Source organism: Saccopteryx bilineata, chromosome 5 (assembly GCF_036850765.1).
Source record: "Saccopteryx bilineata isolate mSacBil1 chromosome 5, mSacBil1_pri_phased_curated, whole genome shotgun sequence".
Lineage (NCBI taxonomy): Eukaryota > Metazoa > Chordata > Mammalia > Chiroptera > Emballonuridae > Saccopteryx > Saccopteryx bilineata.
Window position 1 is genome coordinate 107,844,233 of NC_089494.1, and position 21,060 is coordinate 107,865,292.

A 21,060-nucleotide genomic window follows, 5' to 3' on the forward strand; every position below is an offset into this window, starting at 1 on the left:
CTAACAAGAGACAGATAATTAAGTCCTGGGGACCCATGTTCTGAGCAGTTAGTGGGGGAGGGCCCTCTCCCTCTCTTTCCAGTCTGGGAGAAGTCTCCACACTTAACAATTAAACGCGTTCTTCTTCATTTGGAGGAGGCAAGGAGGACTGGAAGTTGAATGTGCTATGTATTGTTTCTTTGACATATGTGTAGTGTAGGACTACAGTCTGCCAATGTTACAATGAAACCACCCGGATGGAAGGAAAGCAGATGTCTCTCTAATTTTCCTGTTTATATATGGAAGTGGGGGGGGAGGACTTCTGACAGATGAATCTGAAAATCCCAAGGCAGTACAGTTTTAGGATGAAAAAGTCAGTGTTGCCTATGTGGGTGGTGTCAGGCTAATTTCTGGTAGTTTAATCAATATAGTATATTATCACTCATTTACATTTTAAAAAACTTATCACTTGCAGAATGTGAGTGTTTATCAATGCTTAGTTCCTGGTTTTTTCCCTTTTACAATAAATCTGAAAACTGTGCTTCTTTTTCTGGTGCTTTTACATATTAAAGAAAATTTATTTTTTTAAAGTTAGTTTCAATGTGTAGGTTCTTTGCCTTTTTCCCTTAAGTATGTTTCTTTCTTTATTCTTGTAGCATTGACAGGTCAAGGATAAATAGGCACTGTTTGGCCTAAGGTTACTGTACTTGCAACATCTATTTAATTGGGCAGGAATGTGCAGTAAAATTGCAGTATGAAGCTCACATTCCGCGATAAGAAATACTTGAGGACAATCAGCTTTTATTTAATGTCAGCCTTGTGGTTGAAGAATTTTGCAGTTATTGGTAGCAGTTTTATCAGAATAGTTCTTTCCTGGTAACAGATATTGTAATGTGGTTATTCTTTATTTTCTCATGGGCATCCAAGGTAAAGAAGGACATGTTCTCGATGTCAGAGGAAACCTGGATATCCCAAATCATTGAAGTAGAAGCAGCTGTGCAATGACCATAACAGAACAGGTGCTCCAGATGGGAATACCACCTCTCGGGGGAGCACTGCCTACAGGCCCCAACCAGTGTTGTTTGAAATACACTAATAAACCATGAGCGCATCTTTAAATGTAGGTAATTTAGTTGCAAGAGCCTTTGTAACTAGTTTTCCTAACAATGATTTAAATACTTTTCATTTGATAAAAATGTCAACACCTGTAGAAAACCAAAATGGAGTGCTCTTAGTTTCAGTGACATACAGCCAAGTATACACTCAAAGTGTGTTTCTCATGAAGAAAACTCTAAAGCGATTTTAAACTGGAAAACAAAATCATTAGTTTCATTTGAAACTCCCTTTTCCATCCAGCTAAATACTCCTCACTTCCAAAACTTCAGCTCATGTCAATACTTCCAAAAAGTATGTCTTACTTAGCCTCTTACACCCTCTCTTCTGGCTCTGACCCCACTGCAGGGTAGTTGCTGGTGGTCTGCCTGTCCTTCACACTTGGCAGTTTGTTCTTATTCATTCGAGTTGCTAGTTATAGCACAAAGCACATAGTAGGTGTTGAACAGATGGTTATCAAAACAAGGAACCGTTAAGTAAATGAGGAGATGAATGAAATGAGTGGATAACTGAAGGGATAATTAGTCACTTTACAGAAAGTGTTACTGTTAAGGTTTCCACTACTGAGATTCTAATTAGATTCATCAAAATGCGCTCTTCCATCTATCGTTTTTAACAAACTATGCCTCAAATAAAGCAAATCAATATTTACTTAACAACATCAGGAAGTTCCACCCACCAGGATAACTTGATACCTACTGTGAGAGGTGGGTGATATAAACAGACCTTAGATTTACACTGGGGCCCCTAATGAGCTTACACAGTAGGTATAGAATCAGGATACTTCTACTAGGAATTGTATCCTATTTCAGAGAGACAGGTAGTATGTAAGTGTTTGGGGAGAATGTAAGAATAAAAGTGAGATCTGCATAGGTGTGTGAAACTAAGCTTATGAAAAGTATGGATTCCTAGCCTCACTCCCAGAGATTGGATTTACCAGGTCTTAGGTAGATGTGGGAATCTGACCTTTTACTGAGAACCCTCAGTGATTTCCTGCAAGTGTCCCAGGGAGAACTTGTCAGTGGACTAAGGAGGCTCCTGTGGGCCAGTTATCAGGGAAATAGGAGACGGAACTTGGGCTGGACACTGAAGGATGAGTGATACTTGGATAGGGAAGGGAAGGAGCCTCCTCTTCCTTAGCGTAAGTGGCAGAAACATCTCTATCCACATAGCAGATGGTCACGATGACTGACAAAATGCACTTTTATACCATTGCAGGCTAAGGTGTGTTACACCGATGCCTTTTTTGCTTTTAATCTAACACAGAAGCATATTTTAAACTGACTTTTTCTTTTTTTACCTATTTGCAGTTTTACCTGTCAAATATTGACAGGCCTATACACTTCAGAGTTTCCAAGGCTCAATCAAGCATGCCTGTGATTGCTGTATCTTGAGTCTCGATGTTTTCGAACAATGACAATTGGGTAACAGGAAGTGAAGTGTTACATGTATCCTTCCTGTGCGGAGACACCTCAGCTTCCATTTTCCTGGCCAGGGGAACTTGAAAGGTTATGAAAGTTTTGTGGTCGAACAAGCTTTTCCATGTTTATATATGTTTACCATAAAACAGGTTGCATCAAAAACATGTCTATTAACTGTCATGCTGATGGCTTGATAGTGTGTTCTCCAAAGCAAAGCAGACTTCGAAGGTGTTTGTTTGAAGGTTCCTCAGTCACGGGGCACACATTTGTGGACAATTCAGAGAGCTCAGAGAGACTAATTGCACAGGCTGGCAATCAATTTGGCATGGGTGAAAGAAGGGTACCATTCACCATCGAGCTGGGAGGCGGGCCAAGAGTCTTCTCACTGACAGCTCAGTCACCCAGCGGAGGTAGATAAGTGGCACCCAGTGGGAAAAGGCTGACAAGACCAGCTCTCGCTTACCTTTCTGGAGTTTCAGCACTCCATCACCCAGAGGTACTGTGCAGCCAGGCAGGCGCGCAGGCAGCCACGGAGAGGCGGTTCCGTAGGAGTCCTCATTCTGACAATGCGGCTGTGGGAGACATTGTATTCACTCTAATATGTGTGTTTTTTCTTGCTGGGTGCTCAGAGGACTAAACTCAGCAGCTACCCTAGCAGTGATTTTGGCCATAAGACCAGTTCTGGCCAATGGCCTGTAAACCGAGTGACAGCTCTGGAATGAGGCAGTGGAAACCCCTACAAAAATTTCCAGTCCATCTTTTCCCAGCCAGTGTCAAAGGCCTCATGTTGGGAGGCATGTGTGGAAGGGGGTGCAGCCCGGATACTTGAGTTCCATTGACAGGGAGGTCTTAATGGTTATCATCCAACCAGGATAATTTTTAAACCAGACTGCTCTGGGGAACCAGGACAGAGCCCCTGCCCACGTGGGACCATTGATTGCTGAGGTATGCAGTTAGTTTTTTTTTGTTTTTTCCTTTTTTTGTATTTTTCTGAAGCTGGAAACAGGGATAGTCAGATAGACTCCCGCATGCGCCCGACCGGGATCCACCCGGCACGCCCACCAAGGGGCGACACTCTGCCCATCAGGTGGCGATGCTCTGCCCCTCCGGGGTGTTGCTCTGTTGCGACCAGAGCCACTCTAGCACCTGGGGTAGAGGCCAAGGAGCCATCCCCAGCGCCTGGGCCATCCTTGCTCCAATGGAGCCTTGGCTGCGGGAGGGGAAGAGAGAGACAGAGAGGAAGGAGAGGGGGAGGGGTGGAGAAGCAGATGGGCGCTTCTTCTGTGTGCCCTGGCCAGGAATCGAACCCGGGACTTCTGCACACGAGGCCAATGCTCTACCACTGAGCCAACCAGCCAGGGCCTGCAGTTAGTGTTTGAAGTCCCTATGATATTGGGGCTTTTCCCCTGAATGGAACCTATTCTATCACAATTATGATAATATAGTCAGTTATCCTCCAAACTAGCTGTTGTCAGAAAGTTGGAGAAAGGCACCTTTAACTTTCCTGTGCTTTCTGAGAGAGGCCAGAGAAGGTGGACGCCTCTGGAAAGTGTCACCTTGATTGGCCAGTGCTCCCACAGGGCCTATTTCCTGCCCTGCTCACTTCACCACCAAAAGATCTGTAATTCCAAAGGCATAACTTCTCAAAGAACTATCTTTAAAGCCCTAATAAAAATAAGTACCAACTCATACAACATTTTGCATTTTGCATTGTCACATTCTCATTACATCTTGCTAAGGTGAGTAGAATTGGCATGATATATTCATTTTACAGAGACGGAAACAGGCTTAAAGCGTAAGTGATTTGCCCTAGGTTACAGAGCAGCTAAGACCGTCTCTACCTGCCGCACCCACCACCCACGCATCTCTCGGGAGCAAGGGGCTGCGGCAGACTGACTGTGTTGTGTCCACAGAGTCACGCCGGGAAAGAACTTAGTAGCGCCCCTTTTCTGGGTATGCTATGGTCTGCAGGGTCTGCCTGCTTAAGAGGAGCCACGCTGACACATTGTGAATCAGGTAACACAGGAGCATGGGAATTACGGAGCAGGTCCGGTGAAGAAGGCCTGCTTGGCGTCCCTGAAGCTGGCTACAGTCTGGCTGTGTGGATTCTTAACATGTGTCTTTGCCACTGGTGTCATTCCTTGTTCAGAAAACTTAACGGTACAGTTTTATCCCAAATGTGGCCCTTCTCCTACCACCCACCCTGCCACACACAAAAATAGTGACAGATTAACTTCAGTTACTACTGTGCAACCTTGGACAGTCTTCAGATCCAGCGGGACTGTTGGTTTGACCTCGCTAACCTTTACTCATTAAACACTTGTCAAAGCCAAAAAATATTCTTTAAGATTTGGCAAATAAGAGTCTAATTCAAGATGAGTTTGCCAGTGAGAGCCATGTACATCTTATTTAGTTCTTAATTTTCTTGAAGCATGACAGAATAGAGTGTGGTCTGTTTGGTAGGTTAGAGTCATCTGATGAAGAGCCAGTTTACAACTGGGGAGAAAGTATATCACTTTTCTGAAACATATGGTGAACCTCATCTGGAGTACCTAACATCATTACCTGGCTAGATTTAAACTTTCAAAATCATGGTGCATGGTAAGAAAGAAATCTTGATTATCCTGTTCACATTTTATTTTTCCTTGACCAAGATAAAATTAGAAAATTTTCACTTAAAAAAATGGAAATATTAGGCTCCAAATATTAGGCTCCAAAACAAAAGAAAACATTAGTTTTCTTTTGTTTTGTTTTTTGCTGTTGTTTTTTTTTTTTTGTATTTTTTCTGAAGCTGGACACGGGGAGAGACACTCAGACAGACTCCTGCATGCGCCCGACCGGGATCCACCCGGCACGCCCACCAGGGGCGATGCTCTGCCCCTCTGGGGCATCGCTGTATTGCGACCAGAGCCACTCTAGCGCCTGGGGCAGAGGCCAAGGAGCCATCCCCAGCGCCCGGGCCATCTTTGCTCCAATGGAGCCTTGGCTGCGGGAGGGGAAGAGAGAGACAGAGAGGAAGGAGGGGGTGGGGAGTGGAGAAGCAAATGGGTGCTTCTCCTATGTGCCCTGGCCGGGAATCGAACCTGGGTCTCCCGCACACCAGGCCGACGCTCTACCGTTGAGCCAACCGGCCAGGGCCACATTAGTTTTCTAGAACAGAACAGTCTCTAATTAAAATCTAATGTGTCTTTTCTTGACATATTAAAATACTTTTGATTATTTCTATCAACAGTAGCCAATAAATATTGAGGGCCAATAATAAATTGAGCTGTCTGTTATCTTCAAAGTTTCCCCAACCTTTGATATGAGCCATAGAGGTCTAGTCCCCAAATAATACATTTATATTCAAAGGAGTTGTCTTGACAATTTAAAGTTCTTTTTGAGCAGCAGTAGACTCAAAGTACATTTGTGCTTCAGACTACGCAAGAAAATGAAATTAGAAGATAGACTGAACCTGCTTTTATTTGTGAAAATTCTTTTTTGAAGAATTTTATCAGGAAATACTACATTTAGAAATTAAATAGATGAGCTTGGAAGACTGGATGTGGATGATTATTTATTAACTATTTTTATTAGTAACATTAATAATCACTTTAATTAAAACTATGACATTCATTAAAAACCTGACTCCACTGAGGGAAGTAACTCATTTTGTGGCATCTTGTAGATTCTAGACTAATGTGACAGCCCTGCAGGGTGTCACCCAGAACAGTGACAGCCAGTGAGGTGTGCCTCTCCTTTCTGCAGTCACTGGCATGCACAGGGTTCTCTTTCTCTCTCTTTCTCTCTCTCCTGCCTTTCCATCCCCCCTCCCTCCCTTCCTCTCTCTCTCTCTCTCTTACTCTACAAATGCATGAATCCATAAATGAAATATTGTCTTATGCCACTGTTGAGCAAAAGACTCGAGATCTGCTTGTTAACATTCAGGGGATTCCCTTGAAGTCCATGTAGAAAATGGGGCTTGTGTGACTACATCTCTCTGCTTCCCAGCCTGCTTCGAATCTGCTTATCTTTGTGCAGTGGCTCCTCGTGCCAGATCAGCACAAGCCTGACTCGGAGAAAATTTATGTCACGTTTTCCTCACATACAGATGGTCCTGGAGAGAATATAATGCAATAATTCAAATTGGAGTAGCACCTTTCGATCTGTTTATGAATGGTGTGGCATCCCCATGAGTAAATTAGAGCCCTGTAGTTTCTGGGCAACGGTATTATTGCAAAATTTGTGCTGAATTAAAAATATATATCATATAGGAAAGAAATTAGAAATTCCAGCCCTTCGACATTTATCCAGAGTGACTTTCAGTTCCAGTGCAGTTCTCAGTTATCTTCTATGTCGATTTACAGTTCCTGACTGTTGCAGCCGGGATCAGCAGAGACTGCGGGAAGAACAGCAAAGCCACAGCCGGCCTGGGGGTTGCCCTGCTTACGTGCTTAGATGTGCTAGCTTCTAAGTCAGCAAACTCTCATCTTACAAGGAAATAAGTGGGTGCAGTTGGGCAGAACCCAGTTCTCAACCAGCAAAGTTTCCATGTGAACAGTTTCCTCGTGGCATGGAAAATTAGTTGGCTTTTCTTTTCACTCCCAAACTTTCGAGAAAAGCCCTGCATGGCAATTAAAATTGGAAGGTAGAAGGGGGCTGTTCAGGGGAGCAATGGAAGTAGAATGCGAACAATACATTTAAAAGCAAATGATATAGGAGGCCATGCAAAATATGGTCTTCATTAAGGTGTCCCCTCCTGTGTCCCCCAGCAATGGAGCAGTGGGCTGCCTGGTGGTGGGAAAGGGTGTCCAAGCTAGAGATTGGTTCTAGAACCCTGGACTCCTTAGGGCATTGCTCTAACCATCTAAGCTAATATATTGTGAATGAAGCATGTGCACTGTCTATTTGATGTGACAAAAAGAGCAGGGAGTTATTTCCGGAAGATATTTGGTTTGTTTACTAGTGACTGGGAGCCCTGCATCTTAGCCCGGGTTTCACAGCTTAAGACTCAGCCCTTCCTGTCTGCTGGCATCTCTCACTTGTCACTCCTTTTCTCTGACCATGCAGCTCTATGGGGAAATGAAAATGTAAGGAGCCAGGGAATGGATGAGAGATTAAACTATTAGGTTCATTTATTCACTCAAAAGTAATTTAGCACCTGCCTACCCAAGAACAGAAGCTATGCTTAGTTGCTAGAGATAAAATAATCAAGGCAGAGTCACTGCCCTCAGGGAAATTAGAGATCATTAATAAGGTGCTACGATGCTAGGACAGGGAGAAGTTGAGTGTGCTAAGAAAGCACAAATGGAGGGCTTCTCCATTAGGCAAAGAGGTCAAGCCTTGACTCCATTTTTCTGTGGCATTTGGGCACACTGGAGAGCACCCTAGTGCTGGCATATTTTCCTATGAATAGCTAGTATTAAATACCTCAATGCATAATTATTTGAGTTCTAGGTTATAACAAAAGCTATACAATAAGAAAGGATGTAATGGATGTGAAGATTCATCATTGTGCCACTGTGCATGTGAACCTACTTTGGGGTTTAGAAGAAATAGTGTAATAGAGAAAAGAGATTAATTCAAGTACAGAGCATTTGCAGCTAACATTCCATTGATTGAGATGTTGACACAGGATAACTATGTCAGAAAACATTAAGACACAACTAAGTAAACGCTAGCATGGTTTATAGGTTTGATTGCATGCTACTGTAGCACAGTAGAAAAAGACTGTGCAGCCTGGTACTGACATAGAAGAGGCATGTAGATCAATGGAACAGAACAGAGAACCCAGAAATAAACCACACCTTTATGAACAATTGAGAGTTGACAAGGGTGGTGATAGCATACAATTGGAGTAAAGACAGTTTCTTTAACAAATGGTGTTGGGAAAATTGGTCAGCTACCTGCAAAAAAATGAAACTAGATCACCAATTCACACCATTCACAAAAATAAACTCAAAATGGATAAAAGACTTAAATGTAAGTCATGAAACCATAAGCATCCTAGAGGAAAACATAGGCAGTAAGCTCTCCGACATCACTTGCAGCAATATATTTGCTGATTTATCTCCACGGGCAAGTGAAATAAAAGATAGGATAAACAAATGGGACTATATCAAACTAAAAAGCTTTTCCACAGCTAAAGACAATATGAATAAAATAAAAAGGCAAACCACACAATGGGAGAACATATTCGACAATACACCTGATAAGGGGTTAATAACCAAAATTTATAAAGAACTTGTAAAACTCAACACCAGAAAGATAAAAAGTCCAATTAAAAAATGGGCAAAAGAGATGAATAGACACTTCTCCAAAGAGGACATACAGATGGCCAATAGGCATATGGAAAAAATGCTCAACATCACTAATCATTAGAGAAATGCAAATTATGAGATATCACCTCACATCAGTAAGAATAGCGCTCATCGACAAAACAACACAGAGTAAGTGCTGGTGAGGATGTGGAGAAAAGGGAACCCTCCTGCACTGCTGGTGGGAATGCAGACTGGTGCAGCCACTGTGGAAAACAGTATGGAGATTCCTCAAAAAATTAAAGATCAAACTGCACCCCCATGTTTCTGGCAGCATTGTTCACAATAGCCAAGATCTGGAAACAGCCCAAGTGTCCATCAGTGGACGAGTGGATTAAAAATCAGTGATACATATGCACAATGGAATACTATGGGGCCATGAAAAAGAAGGAAATATTATTTTTTGCGACAACATGGATGGAACTAGAAACTATTATGTGAAATGAAATAAGCCAGGCAGAGAAAGAAAAATATCATATGACCTCACTCATATGAGGAATCTGACAAACAATATGAACTGAGGAGCAGAATAGAGACAGAGGAGGGATCAAAGGATCCAGAAGGAAAGCGGACAGAGGGAAGGGGATGATAGGGTGATAGGATGGGACGAGAGCAGAAAAGCAAATCCTGGAGGGAAGGAAGGGGGGAGGATGTTACGGGGAGGGAGACGGGGGATGTACTGGGGAACACGGGTGACATTAGAATCTATGTAAACACAATAAATTAATTTAAAAAAGGAAAAAGACTGGGTTTTTTAGTCAAATACTGATTCCAATATAACACTGTTACAAAGAGTATGACCTTGAATGAGTTCCTTATTCTCATGCATCCTCAATTTCTTCATTTTTAATTAAAAAAAAATGAGAAGTGATGACATATGTAAATAAATAAAAATGGAAATGCAGCTAGTAGTGCTCACTCTATGGACATAGAATGATTAAATCAGGCAGTGCTAGATTCATGTAACAAAGTAATATATAAGTATACATATTTAAAATCTATACAATTACCTATTTTTGTCATTCTGAATACTAGACCCTTTCTCTAGTTTTTCTCTAGGAATTCAAAGAGTATTAAGAAAGAAATATTCAATTTTTTGCCAGAATGGATTAGATAAGACACAGCCTTGGCCCTGGCTGGGTCACTCATTGGTTGGAGCGTCATCCCGATACAACAAAGTTCAGTCCCCAATCAGGGCATATACAGGAATCAACCAATGAATGCATGGATGGGTGGAACAGTGGATGGATGTTTCTCTATCTCTAAAAATCAATAAATATTTTTAAAAAATATTTACTGCCTTTTGACCCAGCTATCCCACTTTTAGGAATATACCCCAAGAACACCATAGAACTGCTCCAAAAGGAGAAATGCACCCCCATGTTTATGGCAGCACTGTTCACAATAGTGAAGATCTGGAAACAACCCAAGGGTCCATCAGAGGACGAGTGGATTAAAAAGCTTTGGCACATATATACTATGGCATACTACTCAGCCATAAGAAATGATGACAACGGATCATTTACAATAACATGGATGGACCTTGATAACATTATACAGAGTGAAATAAGTAAATCAGAAAAAACTAAGAACTATATGAATCCATACATAGATGGTACATAAAAATGAGACTCAGAGACATGAACAAGAATGTGATGGTAATGGGGGGTGGGGGCGTGGGGAAAGGGGGGATGGGGCGAGGAAGGAGAGAGAAGGGGTGGGGGGAGGGGAGAGGCACAAAGAAAACCAGACAATTTGAATTTGGGTGAGGGGTATGCAATATAATCAAATGTTAAAATAATCTGGAGAAGTTTTCTCTCAACATATGTACCCTGATTTATCAATGTCACTACATTAATTTTAATAATAATAAAATAAAATAAAATGAAAAGACAAAGCTTTGTGAACATGCTGTTGTTTTCAATTAAGTTTACTCAGATTCCTTCATGCTTCCCCCTTTAATATATGAAAGGAGGAAGTTTAAGCAAGTCTATATGGCCCAAATCATAGCTCTTTCCCAGTGTGTAGGAAAAATACTTCAGTCCACCATTATAAATGACATAAATGGACTTAGCTAAGAAACTGGAGTTGGGAAGTATACAGACACGGTATCAGGGAAGAAATGAGAAGGCACCCGTATCCAGTGCTGGAGATAGCTAGGACAATGGAGAAACAGAAGAGGGAACTGGTGCTTTAGTTCAGATAGGGGATTGCATGGAAGAAGATGGTGTTTATACATCTGCTTCTCATTTGAGATTCTAGCAAAGGACCAAGCGTTTGTATGTATGCTTGCACATTATGTGGGGCATGACCATGGCCATTTGATGGTCCACTGTGCTCATGCACAGAGGAGGCCCTGGGTTTTCTCTTTCCAGGCTGTCCTCACGTTATGTGTGGTTCAGAAGCCGATCAGGGAATAAAAGAGAACGCTGCTTGTACTTGAGGACAATAGGGTCTTGCAGCCTCTCATGAAAAAAAAAACCCGTGAGGATTGTTGAGTAATGTCACTGTTTTATTATAAATGTATATGATTAACCAGCAAATAACCTGTTCAATTATTTTTTAACAATGTGACTCAGATCAGCTTTCAGCTAAAAGAATCCATTGTTACCAGCTTGGGTTGGGAAGGGAGGCTTCTTGTTTTGTGTTTACTTTGTCCTATTTCTGTCAAAAACGAAGTTATGCTAAACTGATTATCTGATCATAGGAGTCAAAGAATGCTTCATTCAGAGTCAGGATGACTTCCTGGTGTCAGGAGGGACAACGGGCCAGGTCTGTGGAGGGAGGCAGAGCTGGGGGGAGTGCACACTGCCTTCCCTGCTTTGAGGACACATGCTCCTAAAGCAGCCTGCGACCATGGTTTCTAATGGCACTTTCCATTCCTCAGTAAGTCAAGGTCTTCAGGGCCCAAATCAGGGCCCAATTGTAAAGAAATCTGATACTATCAGGCCCTGAATGATTAAGTGGCTTTCTGTCTTGAAAGAAATCTGGAAACCACTATCTTTTTTAATGTTTACTTCCAGAAAGATCTTCCTTTGGTGTCTAGGGAAACCCTCTCTGGGAGACATTAGATGAATATACAACGACAAATACCCCAGAGATGTGGACTTTAAAAGGGGGTACGTGACACAGGTGGACCAGAGGGAGAGAATGTTGATGCAAAGCCTCATTAGTCCTTTTCTCATATGATTTTGAATATTTTTATGCATTCTTATTTAGTGTCTGATTTTCCTAACTTTAAGTTAGTGCCCTTTTAAAGCAAAAACTCTTTGTTAAGGGTTCTTTTTGTTTCCTCAAATGAGATATTCTAATAAGAATTCATTAATTAATGGCCTGACCTGTGGTGGCGCAGTGGATAAAGCGTTGGCCTGGAATGCTGAGGCCACAGGTTCAAAACCCTGGGCTTGCCTGGTCAAGGCACATATGGGAGTTGATGCTTCCAGCTCCTCCCTTCTCTCTCTCTCATTCTCTCTCTCTCTCTCTCTCTCTCTCTCATCTGTCTAAAATGAATAAATAAAGTCTTAAAATACCATTAAAAAAAGAATTTATTAATTAAATATGTACCTTAAAATTTGGGATCTATTTTTAATAAACTAAAATATATTTATATCTGTTAATATGAAATATACTGTTTACTTTTAAACTTGGTTTACTTTTTTCTGACTTCTATAGGTTTTAACATTTTTAAAATAGTTTATTTAATATGCTTTAGAAATTATATTTCACTAAGTATAATTTTGGCCTATGTATTTTTAGTGATAACAGCTACTTTTCCAGTAGTTAGGGGAAGGAAGGATTTAGACTCAAGTTGGATAACAGGGAAGGAAAAGAAAGAACTGAAACACATTACTTAAGGTCAGTGTTTCACAATAAATGGCACCAATCAGCAGCTTATATTAAACAAAAAAATTCCCTGCCCACGCCTGACCTGGAGAAAGGAATTGACAGATTTTTAGTCACGTTTGGGAACCAGATGGTAGAATTATGCTGCATGCTGACTGGCCATGCAAAGCGCCTGCCCCAGAGAGCAAAGTAGTAAAGTACAATTGTCATTGGGTGTTCAGGTGGCAATGGCTGATGCCTCACAGGCTTTGATTTCTCTGGAAAATAAATAGAAAAGTTTGCTAAATGAGAATTTAAAAAATGTCATTGGGAAATAAATAGTGGTATATTCTCATCTGGTTCAAAATATTTTCTCTGTGACCAGATTCATAGAGGTTGTGAAAAAAAAAAAGGAGACAACTTAATTTTCTACCAAGTGTTGGGATCAATTCCTGCAACTCTGTTCCAAACTGTGGAAATGTAATTGGTTTAATCATAATTAATTTAATTAATCACAGTAATACTATGAGTCTGGGCTGCTTGAGATTCTGTTTATACACTCTCTGTTCACCCCCACTTTTTCCTTTTTTTAAACTACAGAGCCAAGAAAAATTGGGGAAAGGTGAATAGATGTTTCTTTTTTCTTTTGGACCCAGCAATTTGTGCATAGACCTTTTAATTATACAGAAGAGATAATTCAGCACAATGTGCATTGTCACAGAATTGTATTTTAACTTATATTTTTAAAAGGCGAGATTTTAAATTTAACTGAGTTCTAACTATTGGGCAGCCTTTGTGCCAAATGTCTGCAAATGAATGATACAAAGACTGAAATAAGAAAAAACTCTAGCCTCTATGCTAGGGTGGGAAGAAAGTAGACTAATATTTAGAAAACCAGGGGTCAGTCCCTGATCTGTGGTACATAAGCTGAGTGAAACTAGTTAAGTCATTCATCACCATTATCACTACTTTTTTTTAGTGCGAGAGAGAAAACTAAGAGAGAGGGATAGACAGACAGGAAGAGAGACAGATGAGAAGCATCAACTCATAGTTGCGGCACTTTAGTTGTTCTTCGATTACTTTCTCATATGTGCCTTGACTGGGGGACTCCAGCTGAGCCAGTGCCCCCTTGCTCAAGTCAGTGACCTTGGGCTTTAAGCCGGTGACCCAGTGCTCAAGCCAGATGAATCCGCACTCAAGCCAGAGACCTTGGGGTTTCACACCTGGGTCCTCAGCATCCCAGGTCCATGCTCTGTCCACTGTGCCCTGCCTGGTCAGGCATCATTACTTTTCTTGTTTATGACAGATTTAACATATATATAGGAAAATCCGGCCCCATTCAAGAGATTGTTTCTGTTTATATACAGTGACACAGAATATTAGAAATTGGCTCAGATACTTTTTATTTCAGAATTTGTGACTTTTCCCCATAAACTTAGTTTGTCTCTTCCACCAGATATTAAATACTCAGTTCAGAAACAACAGCGCCACCTTTTTGGGCTCAGCATCCAATAATTGTCCACCAAAATAACTCCTAATTAGAAGTTAAGGCCCTTCTTCATTTAAAAGCATTTCCTAGTATGTAAATAAGGCGTCGTGGAAAGACACTATTGTTTTTACAGTCAGTAAACATGGTTTAATCCTAACTCCCTATTCAATTAACCGTGATCCTGCAAGTAAGCCATTCAACCGTTGTGCTGCCTCAGCTCTCATTAACCACACAGATATAATATTTTAAAAATACATTATGTTGATAAATAGATAAGAGAATTCTTTGAGAAGTTAAAAGTCCTATTTAATTTTGAGTTACTATTGATAATAACATAAGATTTGTGAAAATATAGAAAACAGACTTTTTTTCCTGGCTGGAGGCATGAAGAGGTGCTGTGTATAAGTGTGTGGTCACGCATCATTCTCTGAGCACTCCTAATCGGTGTCCACTGTCTCACTGCGATCCTGAATGGGGCCTGTGCTGTCCCCTGGGAAGGCAGAACTTCCCCAGTTGTAGTCCAGGTTTGGGCTGGACTAGTTCATCAGCAGTTTCCTCACTCTGCCACGAAGCAGTTATATGACACATTAGAAAGTTTGGCATTTTGAACCATACTACCTTGTTTACTGTAATGGTCTTGCCATTTCAGGGAATTCATGGGCCTCATAGAGCCCTTAATTTGCCATCCTAGAAGCCTGGAGCAAGCGACAGAAGCTAGATCAGCCTGCTTTCTGTCTTAAACAATGTAGTATCATACTGAGTCATCAACATACAGGCTTCAGGTTGGAACTGGAAGGGACAGCCACCTCAGGTCTGGGCCAGCGAGCACTGTGTTCATAGCGATAGTTCAGGTGTCCTGCTCTCAGGGTTCTGGTCCCCGAACCCAAGGACAGTGTTGTTCACACACAGTGTGAGTACTCATAGTGAAGGCCTGACGGAGAGTAAGTACTTAATACGTTTTAAAATAAATTAACGAAAGATTCGTAGAATAATGTGTACCAAATACTACTTTATGTATAGTTGAGGGAGACACATAAATTAGGATATGGTTCTATAGCAAATGTTTTAATTTACTTCAGAACACAAGACAGCATATATGAAATATCTGAGCATTCAAAATAGGGAACTTTTAAGTGATAAAATGAATGATTTAAAGGAGAGTAAGAATTCAAAGCCATGGGGACCACTGAAGAAGTTCCTTATGAAGTGACACTTGATGGGGATTTTGAAAGATGGATGGGATTTGAGAGGATAAGAGGGTTCTGGCATTCCAAGCAGTAGTAACAGCACGAGACAATGTCTGGAAATGGAAACAGGTGTGTTTGTTTTACTCTTTATTTTGGGGCAATGTGGGAGGGGGGGTAGGCATTGGACATGAGTATTTAAAACAAAATAGGAGTAGACTATACAACATATGTTATAATATAACTATAGAAATCCTTGCAAATGTATGCTAAGATATGTGTAAAGATATTTATTGTTCAAAACAGCAAAAATTTTGTAGGCATTTCAATTCTGTTAGTAGGGGAATGGTTAAATAACGCATGGTGCGGTCACATCAAGAGGCGCTGGGAAGGAGTTGGAAAGAGTAAAGTCGGCCCTTGTGTGCTGACGTAGACCACCATGGAAAGACATAACCGTATGTTAATGGTGAAAATGCTTTTATGTAGTATTTGTCAACTTTGAAAATTGATTTTAAAAAATCAAAGTGGTGTTTCAGGAAGATTAATGTGGTAGCATTGTGTCAAATTAAAAGGGAGCAATTGAAAGTGAAGAGGGTGTTGGGAGATGTTTGCATGCAAGCAGACACAGGAGGCCAGAGACAGGGCCTGAGCAGCGGAGCGAGAACCCAGACCCTCGGGAGCGGGGCTTTCAAGGGCGTCATGACAGATTCTCGACATGGGGCATGCAGGCAGGCGAAGAGGAGATTTTTCTGGCTTAGGCTTAGGAGATATACTTTGAAGATTGATTTCTACTAACAAGAATAGACTCATGTTAATAGGAAAGCTTCTTTAAAGAGTTCGTTTTTTGTTTTTGTTTTTCAGGATGGAAGAAACAGTACGAAATCTATTGCAGAGTCAAGGGCCTCCTGAGCAGAAGAAGGAAGAGACTGCTAATCCAATGGTCTCTCAGGTACCTCCTGCTTCTTACTCGCGGTTGGACACTCTGGTTGGCTTGTTTTCCTCACATTTCCCTAGCTCAGTCCTCCTTAACTCAGAGAGAAATAACCAGTTGCGGGCCAGCCCCCGGTGCTGTGAGCCCCCAGCTGCCTCTGCTTGAGGAATCATGTGCATGTTTATTTAACACGTTCATTTTTTTGACCTCTGAATGTGAAACATTGTAGATTTGGTGTAGGAAGATGCAAAGAGTAAGTATGCGGCACAACCCAGAGACCTATGCAAGTCTCCCTGTGCTCTGTGCTCAAGTAGAAGATGTCCTGGGAACACAGGAGGGAGTGGCTGTCCCATCTGGGGTTCAGGAATCCTTCCCGGAGAGGGATGACCTTGAAGGTGGGCCTGAGGAATAGAGCCCAAGAGGAAGGCCACTGGAGGCAGAGGGGAGCCTGGGCAAGGGTGTAGGGCTGTGCACCTGCATGGAAGGCTCGTGGAGAGTAAGAAGCTCAAGGTGACCATGTCATAGCCTGGCGAGAACAAAGGGTGAGGCTGAGTGCACAGGAGACCGGGGTGTGGTCCCACTGTGTGCTGCACGCGTGGGTGTGGCCTTGCACCTCGGCAGTGTGGAGCCTAGAGGTCCAAAGAGAGTAAGTGGTCAGAGAAGTAACAACTGTCATCTCCCCACAGCCCGTATCCCAGGGCTCCTGAACACGAGCAAGGTGACCAGGCAGGAAAGCAGGCCACCTGGTCTGAGTAGGACCCAAGCTGGCCACACAGGTGAGAAGGCCCTGGCAGGTGTAGAGAAACACAGCAGAAAGTACACAGTCTCTCTTTGTGGATAAATACAGGACTTTTATTGGAAATAACTTAAAATCACAAATGTAGACCCAGTATTCCTTGTGCCACTGTGCAGGGAAAGCTAACAAAGCTAAGGAAGGCAAGGAAATGGGCCAAATGTGAGGCCATCTCTGCGGAGCCCTCGGTGTTTGCTGGCTGAAGGGAAGTGAGTTTGGGAGGTGAGCAGAGGCGCACCTGGTGAGGATCGTTCACACCAGCTCTCTCAGTTCCTGGGCTCAAGGCTCCGCAGCCTAGTTTGTTATGAGAGAGAGTGGAGGACTCTGATCAGACAAGTTAAGAAATCTACTAGTTTGATTCCCCAGTCAGGGCACATACAGGAACAGCTCAATGTTCCTGTCTCTTTCTCAAAAAAGGAAGGAGGGAGAGAGAGAAGGAAGAAGGGAGGGAGGGAGGGAGGGAGGGAGGGAGGGAGGGAGGGAGGGAGGGAAAGAGGAAAGGAGAAATCTAGGCAGAGTTAACTTTAAGAAATCTATGTCCTCACTTGAAACATATACAGGACTTCTTTAGAATGACAGGACAGCTGTTCTCCATCTCTGGTGAATACAATGCAAGGAGTTGACTTAAGCTGCCTCAGAGGACATTATAGTTAGTGCCACGAAGACAAAAAAATCACTAAACCCCAAAATATTCTTTTTGAAGGGGTAGTCTTTACCTAGGGAATGCATGATCCTCTTTTCCTAGTGTGCAATCACCTAAAGTTCGGATAAGGGTTTAAATCCTCCTAGCCCTGAATTCTTCCTAGACATTACATCTGCTTTGGTAAAAAATTAAGGTATAAATTTTAAAAAAGGGGGGGGCGTGGGGAGGGAGCTTGATTCTGCAGTAAGTAGTTCCGTGCAGCCTGAAAGAGTTACAGGCTCCCAAACATACGCTGTGCGCTCCCCTTGGCCCGGCGGCCTGTGGCCAGCTGATGACGCAGCATCACCCGGCGCCTCATCCTCACACCTCCAGGCTGCTCCGGCAGGCTCTGCTTTTCCTCTGACCCTTCTCTCCCAATCTCTCTGCCTCTGACAAGCCACATCTGTAGTGCAGACATTTAACATCTTCATCAGAATTAACTTTTATGAAACTGGAAGCTACTTAGAAAAAGTAGATATACTTTTTAAAAAATGCGATTTAAAACTATTTTCTCTCTGTAACCCAGTCTATTAGATCTGGGACCTTGATGCTGCCCTGCAGGGAGAAGGCAGATCAGCTGAATTAATACTGTATGGAAGAAATTTTTCAGTCATTGTGCTAACTGGCCTCAGGCTCATTCTGTGGAAAATAGAAGACAGACGTGGGTTTCAGGACCCATAAGGTGACTTGTGCATTCAACAGATATTTACTGAGCTTGTAGTATGTACTGGGTACAACTATATTGTCTGGGGAGTCAAGAAATGAGAATGGAGAGAAGGGAAAGAGAAGTCTGGCTGAGGCCCCGGGAGGTCCCTGTTGTCTCACAAATTCTGGCATTCTGAAGATGGCTAACAGTAGCCAAATAGGATTCCCAGGTGTACGGAGTGATAGGTAGAGCAGCACGTAGCTGACACCCTCCTGAAGTCAAATTGTGTGGTTCGGGTAGGAGCTGGGAGATGTATCGCTTCATAATGCCGGGTGCTATTAGCACACCTGACTCAGATTCTTCCAGCCTCGAGAGAGATTTCTGTGACAGGTCCCAGAGGCCCGGCATGGCAGAGGCCTGGGGGAAGCCAGAGTTGGTTTCGTTTTCCTTGGTGGAAGCGTTGGCTCTGAGGCTTCCCTGAGCTGATAAAACAGCAGAGCACCAGAGGTCTGGGTTCCAAGCCCATGCTAATTGCTTTGCACACCTTAAAGGGTGGTCCCTCCCTCCTTTCCTTCCTTGTTTCTGGTGTAATTTGTGACGTGCCTAATTCAACAGGGATTCTCTCAAAGAACAGTGGGCATTGCTCTTTAGCACTGGAAGCGGGCCCGCCACGGGGCAGTCAGAGGCTTACAGTTGGCCAGCGTGGCCTCGTGCAGTTCTTGACTCTTTTTTAATTTGGAAGATTTATATGACTTCAAGGTTTCTGCATGTAATGACATTGGTAACATTTTTATTTGACCACATTTTTTTTTTTTTACCATTTTCATTTGAGTTCAAATTTACCTAGTTCAGAGTCTCATTGAATGTCCCCAGACTGTATATCATTCAGTCCCCATGACAACTTTGTACAGGGGGTCCTGTCACTATCTCCATTTTATAGATGCGGACAGGGGCTCGGAGAGGTAAGTGCTTACGTGAGATGCCCAGCCTGGAGGTAGCCTGGAAGGGTTGAATCCTGGTCTGTCTGATGCCGTGGCCTTGAGCATAGTGATTCAGTGATGGAGCTCAAGTTCTCCACAGATGATTATCTCAGTTGGGGCCTAAACAGAAGCCTTTCCATGTTTTACCTAAAGCTCTCTACATTCATTCTTTCATTTATTCATCCAAATGACAGTTATTCATTTATTTGTTTACATAAATGTAGTAGTTTCCTATTGCTGCTATAGCAAACTCAGTGACTTAAGACCACACAAATTTATTCTCTTGTAATTCCGAAGATCAGAAGTCTAAAATCACGGGGCTGGCATTCTTTCTGTAGGCTCCAGGGAAGAACCAGTTCCTTGCCTTTTCCAGACTCGAGCATTCCGGGGCCTGGGTTCCTTCTTCTGTGGTCCCAGCGCGTAACTCCAGACTCTGGTTCCGTTCTCAGTCTCCTTTCTGAGGTTGACCCTCTGCCTTTCATAAGGACCATGAGATTACCTTAGACCCACCCAGATAATCCAGGATAATGTCCCTATTTCAAGATCCTAATGTAATCCCATCTGCAAAGCCCCCTTTGCCATGTAAGGTAACAGTCACAGGTTTCAGGCATTGGGATGTAGACACCTGGGGGTGGGGGACGTTCTTCTGTCCATGAAGTGACATATTAATCTAGCAGGCTGGCAATACCTAGCAGACATTAAGCTAAGTACTGGCCGTACGGAGATGCCTGCCTGACAGGGGCCTCTTCCCAGAAAGCTCAGCTTATAGGATGCTGGACTGTGGGGAGGAAAAGCAAGTCATCCCATATGTGTGACAGGGTGATAGGAATCAGAGAGCAGCTAGCATGGGGCTCCAGGAACACCAAGGAAGATGCCACTGGACCCACTGCCCTGTTTGTTCTCCCTGGACCCTGCCCTCTGCCTCACACTTCTTTTTAATAATTCATTCAGACCCAGCACCAAGAATAGTCTACTTCATTAGGGGGAAAAAAAGACCTCAAAAAATTGTCTGGGCCCTGGCCGGTTGGCTCAGCGGTAGAGCGTCGGCCTGGCATGTGGGGGACCCGGGTTCGATTCCCGGCCAGGGCACATAGGAGAGGCACCCATTTGCTTCAACACCCCCCCTCCTTCCTCTCTGTCTCTCTCTTCCCCTCCCACAGCCAAGGCTCCATTGGAGCGAAGATGGCCCGGGCGCTGGGGATGGCTCCTTGGCCTCTGCCCCAGGCACTAGAGTGGCTCTGGTCGTGGCAGAGCGACGCCCCAGAGGGGCAGAGCATCGCCTCCTGGTGGGCAGAGCATCGCCCCTGGTGGGCGTGCCGGGTGGATCCCGGTCGGGCGCATGCGGGAGTCTGACTGTCTCTCCCCGTTTCCAGCTTAAAAAAAGAAAAGAAGAAAAAAAAATTGTCTGCAGGGGAGCCTGAATAAATAGGAACAGTCTTAGTTTCCCTTCTCCTTTTTGTTTTTTCTTTCTCCAGTTTATTCTCTCCAGGTATTTTGGGGTCTCTTTGGGCTGTGTTATATGTTCTTGTCACCAGCACCCTCTGTGCTGCTTTGTTGTAGCTGACGCACTCCCCTGTCGCTGCTCCTCTCTCTGGCACAGGAAGTGAACCACGTTAGCCCATCCGTGCAGGAAGACAAGCAGATGCACTCATGGAAACGGTAACAAGAGGAAAACGACCCTCGTGGGGACAGCCTCTGCCACTAACAGACGGTCACTTCAACTC

The 21,060-nt window shown here is 43.2% G+C and overlaps 1 protein-coding gene and 1 non-coding gene across 8 annotated transcripts in view; one reads left to right on the forward strand and one right to left on the reverse strand.

Moving 5' to 3' along the window:
* Positions 1–21,060, forward strand: part of NCKAP5 (NCK associated protein 5) — a 1,181,736-nt gene that overhangs the window by 818,103 nt on the left and 342,573 nt on the right. For all 7 annotated transcript variants that reach the window (XM_066233486.1, XM_066233488.1, XM_066233487.1 and 4 more), the window contains one exon: positions 16,166–16,253. In XM_066233486.1, the coding sequence (XP_066089583.1) occupies positions 16,166–16,253 (88 nt within the window). The remainder of the gene's footprint in view (positions 1–16,165; positions 16,254–21,060) is intronic.
* TRNAT-CGU (transfer RNA threonine (anticodon CGU)) lies at positions 3,800–3,875 on the reverse strand. Its single transcript has one exon. It is a non-coding gene; the product is annotated as a tRNA-Thr (tRNA).